At 43.0% G+C, this 19,071-nt stretch overlaps 1 protein-coding gene across 1 annotated transcript in view; it reads left to right on the forward strand.

The window, feature by feature from the left end:
- Positions 1-19,071, forward strand: part of LOC108570898 (hemicentin-2) — a 378,548-nt gene that overhangs the window by 215,958 nt on the left and 143,519 nt on the right. The window contains exon 5 of the mRNA XM_017932826.1: positions 8,133-8,474. Within this exon, the coding sequence (XP_017788315.1) occupies positions 8,133-8,474 (342 nt within the window). The remainder of the gene's footprint in view (positions 1-8,132; positions 8,475-19,071) is intronic.

A 19,071-nucleotide genomic window follows, 5' to 3' on the forward strand; every position in this document is an offset into this window, starting at 1 on the left:
CGATTCTACAAGTGTCGGTCAAATGTAGGGCCGATTCTACAAGTGTCGGTCAAATGTAGGGCCGATTCTACAAGTGTCAGTCAAACGGCAGGCCAATTCTCCAACTGGCAGTGAAACGGTAGGCCGACTCTATGTAATGTAATACAGGGCGTCTGTTTTATCTCAATATAGTGAAATATCTGGCGTGACAGTGAACGTGTTAATAAGTAAATGTTGTTCAAATTATGTCGTGTTTGATGTCATTTTCATCAGAAAATTCTCATCAATATGTTAAGAAAAATTTCGGGATAAAAAAACATAAAATTAAATCAGTTGGTATTTAAATCGCTTGGTTGGCGCGATTCACGTTTCACCTTATCTTTCATTCGCTGTCCTTGTCTACGTTCGGCAAACTACAAAGGTGGGCGCGAGGCTCAAAAACGTAGTCCGTGACTCTACAAGTGTCAGATTTAGATTCCTTGCGGACTGACACTTGTGGAGAATTTACTGTATATCGTATAAAACGAGCAGCGGTGTAACTCGAACGAACATTAAACGAACTTCGATCAGATTCTCTCCGGTGAAGCACTGAAGAGCATTCCTTTTCGCGGAACTTGGTAAATCAGTACCTTACATCTTTACACAGAAACAGCTTGTTTAAAACCCACTCTGTAAGCGACTTCGGTTAAGAGGCGAAAGTCCTTCGTCGATTAAAAGACTTCCAAAACCGCTTCTCTGCCCTCCTCTCCAAACCCCGATGTCTGGTTCTGAATATTTAACGCTTCCACGGAGTTTCCCTATCAGCAAAACTCCCGGTAACATCCTCAAGAGCTCCTCTCTCTCTCGATCCGTCGTTGGGCGGCTTTTAAAAAGTCGTCGAACAATAATTAATCGAGTCGCTCGATTCTCGTGCCGGTAAACACGGTTCTCGCTTATTATCGTTGGAGGAACGGATCGACATCCGAGTGAAATTTCTTCGCAGCGACTTTCGCCAACTCGTAACGAAATAACGTCCTAATTTCGAGTTTTCGATGCTGCCAGCCGAGCCATTAACGGTTCCGCGCGCATCAAGCCCTCTTAATGAATGACAATGAATCTTTCAGGCGACGACGAGGACGATACTGAAAGGCGGACGACGACGACGTAGCGTCGCGCAATAAACGCGAACGACACCCGCTTAATAAAAGGGACATTACGAGCGTCCCGCTAATGAGAGCAGCGCGGGGATAATCGTCGCGGACGAGACGCGACTTTTACGCGGGAAAAAGTTAGAGTCGTTTTCCTCCCGGGGAGTGGGAAGAAGAGAAAAGAACGATTTCGCTGTGCGGTGATATTTAAGCGAACATCTCGAGTTTCTGTTTTTCTTACACATACGTGGACGTTGTAATTCTTCCGAATTCACGTTGTTTCCATTCTGTGAAATATCGTCGTTTGTACGAGGATCCCGCAGAGGTGAATTTTACTACAAGTAGAGCTAGTTAACGTTAGTTTCAGTAGTTTAACCAAGAAATTCGTCAGCGCCCCTTTTACTTGGCGTTATCCCACGCCGGGAAACTACAGGTGAAGTATGTACGTACTTGGTTGTTGCAGTGTAACTTGATCTTATCATTGTAGTCTCTTGATATTCCTTGTTATTATTACGTATCTCCCCTTCTGTCGTTTAACCTCATCGAAATATTCCAGTTCCACTGAACTACTTTGTACAATCTCTTATTTCTTCGTCCTGCAAACTTTGCCTAACGTGATTACTGGATTCTATTTGCCAGTTGGAAAAATTTCTTACCCCTCGTGGTAACCACGTGCAATTTTCACCTTCCATAAAAATCAACGTTTCTTCCTCCCTTCTCTTATTTTCTCCTCTCTGTACGCTTTGCGGGTGTCGTCTTTGTCTTCGTTATTTCCTCCCCGTTTCTCCTCTCGGCTTTCTAACTTCAACACGGGCATTCCTTGCGATATTCGCGGGGAAATCGATCGCCGAAGGAGGTCGGGGCCGGGCGATATTGTGAAATTTTACGAACCATAGATACCTACCGGGGGAATTCCTGGTTCGGCCAGACGTGGCACCATATGTGCGAAACGCGGCCCGGCACCGTTCGAAATTGTTTTTAGCGTTATGTTTCTGTATTAACGCTCCCGGTGCGCTTTCTTCCCGACTTAAACGCGCACCCCTGCACCTATTATTGGCCCCGGAAATTCCGGGCTGGAAAACGCCACTTTCTCTACAGACACACGCCGGCCGTGTTACCTCTATGTACGTATATACCGGGTGGCCTGGGAGAAGTGGGAACGGTCGGAGGATATTTCCTTTCGGATTTGAAAGTACGAGAAAAATATATAGAGGAGCTTATACGGTAGACATTTTTAAAATTGCCTGTATAAAATGAACATGATCCGAAGGGGTTGATCTTTCTCCCTTGGAATTTTCCGATTTTGCTGTTTTGTATATTGCAATGGATATTTGTAGTTATCGGGTTTAGCGTGAGAGTGCATTGCAATTGAAATTTCGATAATATTCAGCTGACAGAGAGACAGAGTTATCTTCAGATATTTGTTTAAATATTAATTCCACGGATCCAGTTCTTCTCAGGTAACTTGGTTGCATTAACTTGGAGCAAATGATAGACTCTGGATTAAGAATTAGATCAATTTAACTGAATCTTCGTATTTTCGAGCAAACTCGAGAAACTCATTTCTACGATTCTACGTTAATAATTCACCCAGCCTTCTCCACGAGGTGTTCAGCGTTTGTTCACCAGCTACCCGAACAAAAGTGGTCGAGTACCAGGCGTGTTTCCCGGTTGATTAAATCTACAAAATAGGAACGGTAATCAAGAAAACTTTTATCGACTCGAACCGCCCGGGCAGTATAATCGTTGGCCGTTGAAGCATTTTATAAGCTTGCTTGGTGAAATGCCGCAGGAATGGAAATGAAATGGGAATCGTTATCGTGGTGGAACTGTAAGGGAAACGCGCGTTGGATGCAAAGGTTCCGAGTATATAATTCGATTCGCTTTGCGATTAAATCCCTCTCGATCGAGAGGTTCGTCCCTTCTCCCTCTCTCTCTCTCTCTATCGCGACGAGTGTGTTTCGAACACGCGATACCAGGAGCATGCCGAGTAGATAAAACAGTATTAATTCAGTGACCTGGATCGAGCAGGCGAACCTTCGGTTAGACGCCGGCTGAACCACTTTATTTCCACTTTATTACGTTAAAAATCTGCGATGCGTTCGCGTTTCGAACGAGCGACGGATTGAACGGTCCTTTCGGAACCGGTTCGACTTAACGAGCAAAAAAGTAGCTAGCTCGTGTTCGTTAATTCCACTTTTCCGCGATACATACTCCGGCTGCGCGGTCCTGCCGCGCGCTTCCCACCAGCATTTTTCCGCGCTAACACCGAGGAAGAAATTTTCTTTTTGCTTCTGTCTTCCTCTCGCTGTTTCCGTCGCTCTCTTTCGCCGGCGCAACCTGCAATTCGATTGATTCGTCGAGAAGGTAAAGAACGTTTTCAACAGGACTGACGTTTCGTTCGACGTTTTTCAACCGAGTATTTAGGATCGGTCGTAATATTTCTGACGTTGAGTTTCCGAGCGGTTGTCTCGTTTCTGAATGTATTCTAGACAGATCAGGGTGATCGGTGAAAGAAATTTGTTCTATTTTGTAACTCGATGTAGGAGGAATAAGTTTAAGATGAATCTTAACGAGCGAAACGAAATTCGAATTGAAGTTTGGTGTATGATATTTTAAATGATTTTTCTACCGTTCTATCTGATTCCTCGGCGGTTTAATCTTCGATATTAAACATTAAAGTATTGCACGATTGTGATAAATTAAAATTCGGTGCAAAAGTACCGAAGAGAGAGTTAAGAAAGAGAACGAAGAACGATTCGTTAAAACGCGTCTCCACTTCTTCTCAACCTCTAACCCGGGCAATTTCAGAAATTGTCAAGCTCTACTTAACGAGTCGTGTTATTCCCTCATTTCCTAACTCGAGCAATTTCCACCGAACGTGAAGAAACAAAGATACAAGAAATTCCCGTGCTCTCCACGAGTATCACGAGCGTCCGTCGAAAGGCTCGAAGTTGTACGGAACACGGATCGGCTCGAAACAAATTAAGAAACGTTATGTATTCGCGAAGTTTCGTTAGGAATGGCGTGATGTTCGTCGAAAAGTTGGAGGAAGAAGCGTATGCTCACGGGGGAATATATTATATAACCAGCGTACCGAGGAGCCTTCTTTTCCCTCTGAATCCTTTCCTCTCCCCGATTCGCGATCGCATTACACGGATCTGGAACCTTTCCAACGGAGCAAGTTCGTGATTTTTAGACTGAAAATTGAGGCGAAAAGTGTATGCAAAGTGTGTCTGGATTTTTCTCAGATTCCGCCCGTCCGCTTTCAAATCCGCCGATACGATCTTCCGGTTATAAGCCTCGAGACAGACCCGATCTATCGTTTCACTTAGGCCACGCTGAATTAACGCGCCAAGCTTATTCATTCGTGGACAGAGCTACGAAAGCTCGTTTGTATCTACCCCCGCCTTTGTAGCTTTGCTAGAAACTCTAGATTAAAGGTGGAAAAGCGGGGATGGGAATGAAATCCGCGGCTGATCGAATAAAATTTCGACGAATTTTCCGATCGAACGAGAAACATTTCGACGGTTATGCGTGTAGATGCGTTCGAAAGCGTATAAGCTCGTTTAAAATAAACAATACCGATGGAATTCGCGCGAAGTAGAAGTTGACAAGTATATTTGAAATTTTAGTAACTCGCGGTGATAACGTTTCACGGTGGTATTTACAATTCGATAGCCGTAAATTATGCGTATACGTGTACGTGGAGAAAAACCTGTAGCGTTGATTTTTGCTGAATTAATTTACGTACGTTGCAAACGATAGTTTTCGAACCGGCAAAAATTAACGATGAAAATGTCCAGAAGCCACAGAAACGACCGATAATTTCGATATTACAACTGATCCAACTATCCTCGTGAGAAACCACCGATCACCCTCTGAATTTCCCGAAATCGTTCGTCGAATAACGCGCGACCTCGTTTCTGTCTGCGATTTTCTATTAATTTCGAAGCGACGCGTCGCGCGATCGCAGGCTACCCGAAAAACGGAGCATTTTCATGGAAAACGGGCTGGGATAAAATTTCAAACTACGCGTGCAGATTTATCGAGCGGACGCGAGTCGTCGCACCTTTTTCAGTTGGTCGAACGAAACGCAAAACTTGGATGCTCCTCCTTCTCTCTCTGTCTCTCTTATCGCTGTCTTCGTCGTAGGGTATATACGATATACTGCACGATATCGTGGAAATTCCAGTGAAATTGCGGATAGAGGACGCGAATGAGAAGCAGGCAGCGGGAAGAATTCTTGCGCTGCCGTTTTCCCTCTCTTCCGCTGGCCGTAGTTTTTGTTTCAACTCTTCCCCCCCGATTCACTTTTCAAGTGAACGGACCCGTGAATAATAAACCGTTTCAGCCTCGATACATCCTATCGGAAAAATTGGAAAATACCCGAGCACAAAGTATGTCCGCTAAATGTTCCCGTGTGTGTTTGTGTTTTTTTTCTTCTTTCTCTTCTCCTCTCTCTTTCACCCCTGCGTGAAAACTGCTCCCTGCGGTTTCGCCCCCTATGTTTACCGCACAATTTAGTAAACAGACCGAAGGACGTTTCCTAATCGTCTGGAATCGACGATATTTTTTGCGAACGTGTCACTTGTCACTGGGGATTTTGAAAGTTTCGTCGATTAAGGGGGTGTTCTGGTCTACAATGCAATTTTTTCGGGATTTTCTTTCGATGTGTGTACTTTGGCACACGTATTTATGAACATTTGAAATGTACAGATTACTTCTTCAAAGCAGAAATAATAAAAATTGCACGAGCTGCGTTTGAGTTAACAGAGCTAAGGAAAAGTTCCGTTACTCTGACACAGCAAAAGTATAATAGCATCTTGATTAGTACGAATGGGGCTATCGTCAGGATCCCGAATAAATTAGAAACCGTGATAATTCAAAAAATGGCAGCACTTTGAACTTTGAGTATTGATTTTTTCGCATTTGTTTTAGTCTAGCGTACTAGAAAACTACGAAAAAGTCAATATTTCTTTAATAACCGATGTTCTTGCTATAATGACACGTCCGCTGAAGATTCTCTCCAAATTTGAAGTGAATCGATCAGACAGAACTTGAGATATCGTACACACCAGTTCAAAAAATGAGATTTCGAGAGAAAGGCGTCTGAAATTTCGCAACGTACCTTCGAACGCATGTACTTTAACAAAATTAAAGAAAAGAAAATTAAGCAACACGTTCTAAAAATCGTCCACTCGATTGTCGTCGATTAACTCGAAATAGACGACAAGTGATAATTCAAGGAGAAAGAAACTGTTACCTGCGGAAAATTTCACGGGGAAATAGAAACGTTAGAGGTATCAGGTAGCGATCTAATTTAAGGGCGGGAAATGGAGCACGGAAAACCGTAAATATAGAGGGAAAACGTACGAGAGAGAGAGAGAGAGAGCAGGATCGCGTTAGTATTCTCGGCGAAGGCGTGTTTTATTACGTGAAATCGGGGCCGCGTGTCGGAGATTGCAATTTCGATGGCCCCGAAAAATCTGCACGCGTTTTCCCTTTTCCATAATCCATTTCGCGGAACCGTCCCGTCCACCGTGGCAGCCCCCGAGTTTTTGGCAAGATCGAGGCCACGGTGGAATTTAATGAACGTGACTGGATCTTATCGGCAACGGGCGGAAACGAAACTCCGTGAAACGGGGAGGAATCTCGTTGAAACGCTTGGCACACACTTCGACTACATAAACACGATCAATTTGGATGGAAAACATGATTCTTATTACTCCTATTCTCTCTTGTCTCCACGGTAGGACCGCTTGGATAAATTTACGTATTCTTGTTTCCCCGTTTTCGTAATGCACGCGCATCACCGTCCGGCCCGGCAGCTCTCGAGAAACGTCGTATTGTTCGTCGGCTGGCTGGAAAACGCATGTTGCGAATAATAATAACGAGGAAAATCGTTTGTTCGCCACCCGTCGTGATTTTCCATTGAAAATATTGCGCCGTTTGTGAAATTGAAATAGTGAATTGTTATCGGGTGAATTCCAAATTGTCCCCGTGTATTTCATTAGTTCCACTACTGTGTTTGCCGATCCACGACCTCTTTTATCCCGCGATCCCGCTCTATGGAAAACAATCAGGTTTTACTCACGTGTTTAACGGTATAATACACCTTTGTTATTGTTCATTTATTTCTGTTATTCGCGACGCTTTAGGCGAATATGTGCCAAGTGTACGTGTTGTAATTGACGTGTTGCGTGTGTAGTGGACGTTAACGCTAACGACGACGGGGAAAAAGTTTCGCTGATTGTTTTCCAACCCCTAATTTCTAGTTACAGTGCATTAGGCAGTGTTGTGTCGTGTTGAGTCGCTTGATTACAACCACTTTGTCAACGTTTCTTTCGTTACTCGGATGGATTCTCTAATTTGCGATAAGTAACCTGGGCAAATTCAACGCGACGTAAACTCGAGTCCTCAAAAACCTCGATTATCCTGCCAAAAATTACGAAGTAGATCGCTAAAAAAAAACTGGGTAAATCGATGGAAAAAATCGACAAGCAGAAGTAGGTCACGGAGGCGCAGGTAAACGACAAAGGAAAGAAGGGAGTCTAATCTCCATTCATATTAAAATTCGCCGATAACGATATTTGTTTTACCTAAAAAAGAAATTATGACATTATACTTTCCTTCGTCGTAAATCATTTCGACCGTTCATTAATCACGCGAAATCTCCTTTTCGAGGTAGCAAAGAAAAAAAAAAGAGAGAGAAACCTCCCAACGAAAACACGCTCTAAAAGAAATACTTAATCTCGATCCAAGTCACACGGCTCCTTTATCAAAAATCTCGAGAATTCTTCTCACAATTTCACGCTCCAAATCAACCATACCTGAAACCCTATACTTGCACATTAACCCAGCCATTTGCCAATATCCCGAATCAGCCAATCTCGACGTGGCAATAGGTCACGGTGCCGCCTGTAAATGGATCCAGGCGAGCTGACTGGAATATATCCTACAAGATTTTTCATCGTTACGGGGCCACGAATCGTAGAACTTACCGGGTGGTTGGATTTGTTGCAGAGGCGCCTCGAGGGACGTACCTGCTGATAGATGGGCGTAGGTTGGACCCGGGCAACCAGTTCGTGCCTGTGAAGGAGGGCTCCGAGTTGACGTTGGAGTGCGCCGCCGAGGGTGGTAACCCACCGCCTGATTTAGCATGGGGAATGACTCTGTCTCAGGCCACTTTGGACGGTCCGGAGCAACCGCCGGACAATTTGACCGTGTTGCCCTCGACGTCGAGCGGGCGCAGCGGAGCACACCTTAAAGTTCTCAGGAGACACCACAATGCCACCATTGCCTGTGTAGCACGTCACGTCACCCTCACCGTACCAATGAACGCGAGTATCCTGCTGGACGTTCAATGTGAGTAACATTCTCGGCCTTTCTTTCTTCCCTTTCGAAGGGAATTTTTTTGTTTTTTTTTTTGTTGAACGTTGTGAAAACTAAGGCAATGTCACGCGTTGACATTTAATTTTGTGGACGATGAAAGGGAGTTTTTGTTGAACATTGTGAAATTCAACGTTCTTACTGCTCTTTCACGCGTTTATTTAGCATGACGTAGATTTGGTATAACAAGTGTCGACTCGTGTTAATTATTTTTAATTTGTAAAACTAACACCGACGAGGAAACGCACTGAATCCATATGTGCGTCGGTTTCGGTGAAATTTATGCGAAATGTTGTCCCGGGAAAAATATTTGACACGAATGTGTTTTTTTTATCGGCAATCGTTCATATCGAAGGGGTGAAAACAGCTCTCAATTTTCGGGGTGGTGAACATATTTTTTGGAATATTCCGGGAATTAGAGGGGAGTAGGAAAACAGATTTTAAATTGTGCAGTTTTGAATGGGGGAATTTAATCGCATACACTTTTGATATTCGTATAAAATACGAATCATTGGAATTTTTCTGGGAACTTTTTCGATAAACGTTAATTGACTCGAAAATTGACTCGGTGGAATCGAGAAATGAAATTAATATTCAGCAGATTAATAATTGTCAAAAAATAAAATAAAATAAGGATTCGGAAATACTGGTGGAAAACGTAATTTCTTCAGAGTCACCTAGTCTATCCAAACACCATTCTGTCTTAAACAAAGTTCAGCCCTAGTTGCAGTTGTCTCACTAACACGGCCATATTCTCCTTCGGAGAATATTCCACTTGAAATTCCTGTCTGCCGGATTCGCGAATAGCACTCTATTTGTACCCATCGCGTTGTGAACGAGTTTCTCGTAAAATATCAAAGACAAATGGAGCGATTAAGGAGGGAAGCGTAAGATTTCACCTGAAGGACCTCTCAGCATCAGCGCAGTGTTAACTATGATGTCTCGTTTTAAACCGTCTTTACGTAGCGCAGAGAGTTATCGTCGCTGTCTCGTCTCGAACTCATCACCTTAGTCTGGTCTGAAACTATCGTATAATTTGAAGCATTTCACCGTAAGCTGTCTCGTCACTTGCTCGTCTCGTCTGGTCTTCGACCTTTCCACTTTTTCCCAGGGAACTCGGAAAATTCTCGCTGTCGATGACTTGCACATTCGGCATCGCAAAGCTCGTGCTCGCTTGAGCTTCAGCTGGGAAATCTTCTGGAGCTTTGTAAGACGATAGAACAGTCTTTTTGCGAACGATAAAAATAATTTTCTTCGTTTGGGATAATCTGGAGAGAAGAAGATTCAAACACGTTCTTGGTTGTTTTCATTTTGTTTTCAGTTTTTGGTAGGAGAGAAATTTATTACCGAGACGTTGTTTTGTTTGTCTCGATCAGATTTCGGTGTAGAATTGTATAATGTTACGTGCAGATTTTGGACTTTAGTTGCAAAGTTCTATACTGTAGTTCATACGCCTTGGTAACTTCGACTGAGTTGTTGGATGCTGGTTCAAGTGAAGCATCAGAGTCAAGTTTAACTGCTAATTCTACTTTAACGAAGTGGAGATGTTTTCTGCTTCGCGAAGATTGCAAATGTCGCTGCTAATGGATGTTTCATGTGGAGGTGGTGATCTGTGAAGTTAATGGTGAGAATGTCAGACGATGTCATGGCTGATTCAGGGTTAGAGGGTTTGCGTTAACGATTTTTGCATTCATTTGTAATTAATTCACAAGTACGATGTTTGTCTTGAAATATTTGCTAATCAAATTTTCAAAGTGTCTTCTGCAAAATTTGTCTGTTTAATCTATCAGAAACTACATTGATCAATTTTACGTACGTATATCAAGAAGGGATTGAAACTTGTATTCGCCAGTACGCAGAATCCTAAATTTGAATATCCAAGTAATTTGTATCCCGCTGGTGGGACCGTAGAGAAGTTGTATCCCGCTTCTGCGACTGCAACAGCTTGGCAGGATAATACGGCTTTAGCAAACTAAACAATTAGAATTTATTAATAATACACCGTCCCCTGTCCTCTCCAACTAACCACGAGAAACTGTTTGCTGTACTCTGGTTTCCAAGTCGAGCATCTTAAGAACTGAACGTGCTAATTAATAAATATCTAGGAAAAACCAGATTTGAAAAGTATATTGAGTGTCGTTGATTAGTATCAACCGAAACGCACCCTTAATCTGAACGAAAATCTTCGTAATTAGGTCACCAGCGCAATTCCATGCTTTCGTTATCGCGGTGTGTTCCCCGAAGTCTCGTCTCGAACGAAACGATTGCTATTTATCTCTGATACCCCTACTCTTCGTCAAAATACATCGTCGTTATGAAGGGTCTGGTGAAAGCAAACGAGAGGACGAGAGATAGAGAGACAGAGGGAGGAAGAAGGAAGGAGAAGAGATAGAGAGAGAATGAGAGGAGAACAGATAAAGAGAGAGGGACCAAATGAAAGGGGGAGAGACAGAAGAAGGGGCAAAATGGGAGATGGAGAGACAGAAGGAGGAGGAGAGATGAAAAGCGAGGGAGAGACAGGAGGGGAATAGATGAAAAGCGAGGGAGAGATAGAAAGTGAAAGAGTGATAAAGAGAGAAAGAGAGGAGATAGGAGTAAGAGAGAGAGACCAAATGAAAGAGGGAGAGACAGAAGGAGTGGCAACATGAGAGAGGGACAGACAGAAGGAGGAGGAAAAATGAAAAGCGAGGGAGAGACAGGAGGAGAAGAGTGAAAAACGAGGGAGAGACGGAAAGTGAAAGCTTGATAAAGAGAGAAAGAGAGAAGAAAAGAGTACGAGAGGTAGACAAAATTAATGAGGGAGGGACAGAAGGAGGGGCAAAAAGAGAGAGGGAGAGACAGGAAGAGGAGGAGAGACAAAAAGCGAGGGAGAGACAGGAGGAGAAGAGATGAAAAGCGAGGGAGAGACAGAAGAAGTAAGAGCGATAAAGAAAGAGAGGACAAGAGGTAAAGAGAGAAAAACAAAAGGACAGAAAGAGAAGAGATAAAGAGAGCGAGGGAGGGGAGAGCTGAGGAAAAGTTACGAGCGTATTATTTAGTTGATGCCGCGTTGAAATTGCCGGTGGCCACGGTCGAGATCTAATTTCCGTAGACTTCCCAGCCAGCACAATTCCCGTTGAAATATTAGGTAGAAGAAATCGCGATACGGGGCCTCTGGGCGGGCGAAAAAAGCGACGGGCAGTCGCGGGGCGCGTTTTAAAAATGGGCTTAATTCAAGTCGAGCGGCCAGGAAGTGTTATAATTCCACGGATCGTTTTTCCCCTCCGGTGTCGAGTCTGGGGATGATGGGAAGAGGTTGGTGGGCGGACAACGACGAACCGGCTAGCCGGATTTCCTCGATATTAGAACTAGAACGAACAGTCGCGTTGTCGGGATACGAGCATTGTTGCCTGAACGACGATGGAGTGGCATGTGCGAGACGGTCTGCTCCAAATTGAAACATTAATTTAATTAAGTCGTCACTGTTTGTTCATTAGATGGTTGACGCGTTGTTGACGTGGCGGTTGTTGTTTCTGTTATTCTGCTGCGAAGATTTTTCGAAAAATTTCCTGCCGAATATGCCGCCTGATGTATAATATCTACGTACACCGCTTTATGCGTATTTGCCTTTTTTGAACGTATCGTAAATTCTTCGATTGAATTGTGTCTTTTATAATAGGAATTATTAAACGTATTAAACGAGTGAAATACGCCAGATGGAACAGTTGCGAGGAGCAGAAGGTTCGTTTTTTCCAACTTCAGGATTGTATTATAATAATTTTAACGACGAACAAATTTCGTGGAAAGAAAGGTACAAGGAAGTACCTTTTCCCTTTGTTAATCGAGGTCTTTTTAACCATATTATTTAGCTACATAATTGTTCAAAGCGTTGCTATTAGTATAACAATGTCAAACTCTTTATCATAATTTAATACTGGATTAACCTTAACAATTTTCGAAGCCAGGAAGATTCTTTTCATTTCATTAAAAAGAAGCTCAAAGTGCAATATTAAAACCTTCAGTTTTCATCATTTTCTATATCAACTTTCCTTCGAATAATTAATCCCATTTTAATCGCAGACTACAAATTAAATTTAACTACCCACTTCATTATTACCAATAGAAACAGAATTTCAACCTCCTACTCTACTTCGAGTTCCGCGATAACGAAAGGGTTAAAACCGATCGTAAATTAAACAAACTCAACCCTGGAGGAGGGGATGGAGAAAGTATCCAGAAACATATAGCAAAGTAGACGAATGGTTGCAACTAGGAAGACGCTAAAGTGGAAGAAGCGGAAGTAAGAACAAGGGGCTGGAAGAATCCTAAGAATTTCCAATGGCCTACGTGCGCGCGCGTTATTTTTCAGATTATTAATTCCCCTGCAATACACTCGAAATTTTCCAACGGGGCTGGGAATTCGTCGGGGCTCGTGGCCCCGGCCGTTTATTGTTCGAGTAAATTTTCCAGAGGCCCTCGAACCACTCTTCCTCCCCCGCCCCGGACTAGACTCGGAGGGTGGTTACCGTTTATTGCGATCAAATTAGAGTCGTTGATGCAACCGTGGAGGAAACTAGTTTCTTCCAGGCGTCTCGTAAAATCTCCCGCAGCAGAAAAGAGATTTCGCGTCCCTATCTCGCCCTGAGGAATGAACCAACGAGAGATAACAAAGCCCGGCAAGAAGAGAACAACGTTAACCGCGCGTGGTAACGTCTAACGTGTACGCTTTATTTTCTCTTGGTCAGCTTCTTGTTTAACTTCCTTCGCCGGGGAAAGCAACGCAACAGAATGGAGGAAACACAGCGGCTCCTAGTTCTCGAAAAGTGATTGTCCCTTCTCCTTCTGATGAACCGACTTGTTGTCCGATGGAAAATCACGAGGATCGCCGCGGAAGAATTTCATTTCGTGCGCTCGTCATCGTTGGAATTTTTTATGCACCATAGAGATTTCGCGGAGTTGTCGGATTGAACGATTTCGCCGTAATATTAAGTTTGCAGAGAAATTAAAGTAGGACGTAAACAGAAATTTCGATCGCTTCCGTGTTTTTAGGGATTTGTTGTTGTTCTTTTTTTTGGTACATGCTGTAAATTAGCTTGAAATGTTATTTCGATATTGTTTGGAAGTGTTACGAGTTTTTTTATTTCTTGATATTATTGCTTGTTTCGTTTCCTCTTGCTCTACGTCACTCGTTCGCGGCACGATTTTTTCCTCCCCCGCAAATTACACGCTTACCGTGAACCATTTCGGCATTTTCTGGTCCCCGTGAAGTTTCCTCTTTTCTCGGAATCCTCTGGCCGCAACGAGAACCCATTGTGTCTCGACGTCACTTCGTCCCCTTAATTCTTCCGCGCTTGTTCTCCGGAGGGTGGAAAGGAAACTGCGGTCAGTTACGAGTTCGTGAAACGGAAGCTCGCCCGTGGTCGTTCGATTCTTCACGGAAGACCGGGAGAAAAAAAAGGAGAAAGAGAAGGAGAGCCACGAAATGGGAGCCGTTAGTAGCGAAATCAACCATGAAGAATCGTGGACCATTCGGTTCTCTCGTTTCTTCCTTGGAGAATTTATACGTCTTTTAAAGTTCATCTGGTAGATATGACGAAATAATTTCCTTCGAGGGACGTTAATATTTAAACGAAATCTAGACGTCCGGGGGAAAATATCATTCGTGAAATGGAAGAATCAGGTTACAAGATGTAACTTTCACGTTTACTCGGTGAAGTTCGATCATCGTAAAGTTTCGTATGAGTTTCACGAAAGACACACACAGAATACTGTATGGAGAGAGAGAGAGAGAGAGAACAATTATCAGTCCAGTGTTGGACGACTGGAAAAGTTTCGATTCGAGAATTACGGCCGGCAAGACGAGAAGTTTCGCGAGAATCCGTTACGAACGACAGCCGAGCAGGGGATCCTCTTGTATCCACTGAAGAATTGCTCGGGGAACTTCAATCAACCCGTTCCTACAGTTCAACGCTCTTTGAAAAACATTGGAGAAGTTTCCAAATACGGGAAATAGAGAGAGCGCAGTAGAGCACGCGCGGACGCGAAACTCCTCCTCGAAGGTTCATCTTCGACGAGAAATAAACGCGTGCTTCCTTGCTCGTTCCTTCCGCGAGAAACTCAACCAGTTTTCTTATCGAATTATCGCCAATGAATGTTTGGATAACTTTTCAAGTTATTTCCAATGTAGAGAGAAGGTTCGGCTAGGTTGGGATTTTTGATCATTCTTAAATTTAAGATTCGCGTATGTCCGGTCGCGCAGCCCACCGGCCAGTAACACATCATAAATTAATAAACAGTCCTTTCCAACTGTCTTCCTAGCCCCTAACAAATTCCTTCCCTACCATAAAGCAGTTCAAGTCGCACCCTGGTCATGTTTTTCCTATCCCTTTCCCCTTTCCGGGTTTTCCCCAAATTATTTCAACTTTTGCACACCACATTCACCCTCACGTTCTCCTTCCACCAGTTTCCTAATATCCAATCACACCTCCGCATTTTTCGAGTCCTTCTTTTCCACCACCTTCAACGTCCAATCAATCACAACATACACCGACCTAATATATACACACGCACCACCGCAAATAAACGAGTTCAAAAATATTCTTACGGAGAGAAACCTCTTTTTCACCATCACCACACCAGCTACTAGAATTTCGCCCTTCCGGGATTAACACATCGGGAGCGCAACGATACTAACCGCGTTCGAGCTGAACCTAGTCTCGTTCACGAGTCGAGCATCGTACAGCGTAATTCTAAGAAAAATCTAAGATTAATTTTTCTTTGAAATTGAAAGACTAATTTGCATTTCTCCCCTGAAAAATTGGACAATATTGCAGGATTTAATATTTAAGATATATCTTCAGTGATCTAGTTGTGAATGGAATTGTCATAATTTTTGTTTCAACTCTTTGAGTTTCAATTTATAAATCTAAGAATGAAATACTATTGGAATTTCTAAGGAACTCAAGAAATCCAGAGGGAATGATTAGTGTACGATCCAGCGAAGTTCAAAGCTTAATTAGGATTTAAGGAATTTGTAGAAAGTTGGTGGATTAGTAGATTGCCTTTTCCTTAATGGAGATTGTTCGGGGCGCGGGTCTACACCGTTTACTTAACCAAAACACTGGAATTCACCACCATTAGACTGTTCCGCCTCCTCTGCGATCGTAACGCTCTAAGGTGATCGCGGAGTCCCTAACGCTATCTTCGTTAAACTCTACAAAAACGTTCAAGTTGGAATATTATCAAGAAAGTGTCAAATTACCTATCCTTCCTGGATCACAGAAAACTTGCCAAATGTAACGATACGCTTTTCTAAGGTCTTCTATTGTGGGAAAACTTGAAAGAGTGCGAGCTCAAGTGGTTGTAATGACTGGATAACGATTGAATAGCGTGCCAGGGAACGAACATGTAGCAGAAATAAGAAGGAAGAAGAAAGAGGAACACTTGGCTGAGCATTCCTCGATAATCTCTTATTTCCTCTATTATTTCTTGTCTTGCGCCATTTCTTCAGCCTCGAAACTATATTTCTGCCGTTCTTCCGTTTGTCTTCTTGTAAATTATTGAATCAATTTTCTTTATGCAACGCTGCAAAATTGCCTATCGCTGTTCTTCGGTTGTCCCTTTAAAAAGTAACGAATCGACATTCTTCTCGGTTGACTCAGAAGCTTTTGTTCCAAGTTTGAACTCGAAGTAAGCACGCGCGAATCACAAAGTCAGCCACAGAAATTTTCAAAAAGTTTGCAAGTTTTTCTACCTCTCTTCGATAAAAAAAAAACAATAGAAAATAATAAAAAATTTGACACAAAATGCAACTTAAAATTCTACTCTTCTTCAACCAGACTACAGAATTCACAATTACCCAGCACGAACTTCACATTTTTCTCATCCTCCCCTGAAATTCAGCATCTCCCAAAAAAATTCCTTCTCATTATTCGCACCAGCGAATGTGCCGCGAGATTCGCTGCAAAATTTCGAAGAATTTTCTCAAAGAGAAAAAAGACGAAAAAAAAGGAAGAGCGATTCGCGGATACGTTTCGAGCGCGTGCTAACACACACACATAGACGGTTGAGTCGTGTTTCTCCCGGGCGAATTGTTTCCGGGCAATTGGGGAGAAAAATTCGGTAGCGCGGCAGGTATTTTCTGGGCGACGCGACGGCAGAAACGCTCACAGCGTCAAAGATGATGCGGGCGGCGTGCAACGAAGCCGAAGCGCCGTGAAGATGCATATTTTCTAGGCGAACAGCTTTCGCGTGCACACCTTCGAGATTCCGGAAGGAGATGCGGGTGTTTCCCGAGCGATTTCTTCCGATAGCGAAGCACCGTTTCTACGGGTGTGGACCTTGCCTTTTCTCCACGTTTTTCCGCGAATTTATATTCGGATGGTACCTGCGTTTCCGGATGTCGCCTGCAGGAGAGCACGGAATACTGAGAAAGAGCGAGATAGAGGGGAAGGAACGGAAACGCGGGTGGAACGCTCTTCGACACCCGACCAGGCGAATTTTCCAACAGAACGGACGCCAAAGACATTTTAGAAGGCATTCGATGCCTTTACGACGCACTTCGGAACACGTAACGTGACCCACTTTGTCCATTGTGTATGTACGTACGTACTCGCCACGCGCTCGTATCCTTCTTTTTCTCCGCTCGTATTATTCGATTCTACAACCTCCGGATCCTTCCCTTCTTTCTCCACGTCTGTCTCGTCGCTTTGCCGGTTAATTCCAGCGTATTCACGAGAGCTCAGTGAGCTAATTTTCGTTGAACGCGACACCGATCGGCGAAGATTTAACCCTCTACTGTCGAGGCGGAGTGTTTGCCGGTTAATTCCAGCGTATTCACGAGAAGTGTGCTAATTTTCGTTGAACGCGACACCGATCGGCGAAGATTTAACCCTCTACTGTCGAGGCGGAGTCTCAGAGACTCCGTTCTATTTAGAACTCAACGTTGTTATATCGAAATGAAATTAATCCAACCAATCGCTCTGTTCTATAACGTTCATTAGGAAAATGTGCGATAAAGGTAAATCAGTAAGAAAAGTTGTCAATGTTCTGGGCTTTACGTCCCAAAAACGGGGTCTCGACAATGGAGGGTTAAAACGCACCGCTTCGAAAATGGTCGATAATAACTACGAGTAGAATTATTTATTTCCGAGTTACGGGGTAAAGTAAACATTTCGACGAAATATCGCACGACAGAGGAATTAAAAATACACTTGGTGGAAAAACGCGGGAGCTTTTGTAACTTGGTAACAAGTAATTTTTAATTAACAACTCTGTTTACTTTTTGCTTTTTTAACGTGTACCATGCGGTTTTAAAATTGGATACCTTTGAACAGGCTGCACTCTATTTTTTGTCATTATTCAGTTTTCTTTTTTTAGGATCATTGAACCGTGGTATTAATCGCGAAACACATCACCGAGTTCTTCAACTCTCGCAAACGTATATGTGTGCGTGCAAAAAATTTGCTGGAATCGTCCCCTTTCGCATAAAAAGTGAAATTTCACGCTGCTTCTCTCTTTCCGTGTTTGTAATCGAATTAAAAGAATCGAGTCACGGTGAAAAGTGTTTACCAGGAGAAGAATATCTCTAACTAAGTGAAATTTCGTGTCAAGAGAAACGAGTTCTGAGCGGTAACAAGCAGACAGGTGCAAAGAGGGGTAAAGGAGGAGAGCAAAAAAAGAGGAAAAGAAAATGTCGGTTTCATTGTTCCGCCTTTTGTTTCGTCGCTCGTTTAGGAACGATTTTTCAAAGGAATGAATGGAAGTATTGTGCCTCGCGATCCCCCGCCTCCTAGCTTTGTGCAAATTGGTATCGAGATATTCCTTCTTCCTCTACCAGATAATAACATTCTTAGTTATCTGTGTCGCTCGAAATGTCGGCATACTAATTGCCACTTGAATAGTCCCTTTGTACCTTACCACAATGAAATACACAGGATAAAATCTCTCTTCGAATAAATTCCAAGGCTTTCTGCTTGTATCGAACGCTTATTAAAGAAAACGAAGAGGTGATCGATGGCGACGAGAACGAAAGAATCAACTGTTTCTCTTCGTGGAGTTTGTCTTGCTCGCTTAACAAGTGGCTTTTCCAACGTTTTCTTCGCGTACAGTGGATTTCGTTAATTCAACAACTTCGCGAAAAAATATTTCACCCCTTTAACTTCGATATTTTCAGTCTCTTCGATTCAACAATTAGAGAGATTTTACATATGGAAATATAGGTTCAACAAAAAAAAAAAAACAAGAAATATTTTCTTATCCCGACAAAGAAATAACCACGCATTCTTCTCTTTGTAAGATAGCATCAGCACTCGAAATAAACGAGTGGCGCATCTTGCTGAAATGAAACCTCATACTGGACGTCCGGAAAACAAAGGGGTTACATTTTTCTTTAACGTGAACTATTTTCTCGTCCATTACAGTACAAGAAAGAAGAAAAGAAAAAAACAGGTGACTGCAACGAAGAAGAAATCTACCAAAATTCTTTTGCTTGAAATTTATCGAAAGGAAGAGAAAATCAAATTTGAACTATTCATCCGAGTTTTCTATTTCAACGTTCGAAACGTACGATTTTTGTAAGAACGACGGAGGAGAG

Source organism: Habropoda laboriosa, unplaced genomic scaffold, assembly GCF_001263275.1.
Source record: "Habropoda laboriosa isolate 0110345459 unplaced genomic scaffold, ASM126327v1 scaffold90, whole genome shotgun sequence".
NCBI lineage: Eukaryota > Metazoa > Arthropoda > Insecta > Hymenoptera > Apidae > Habropoda > Habropoda laboriosa.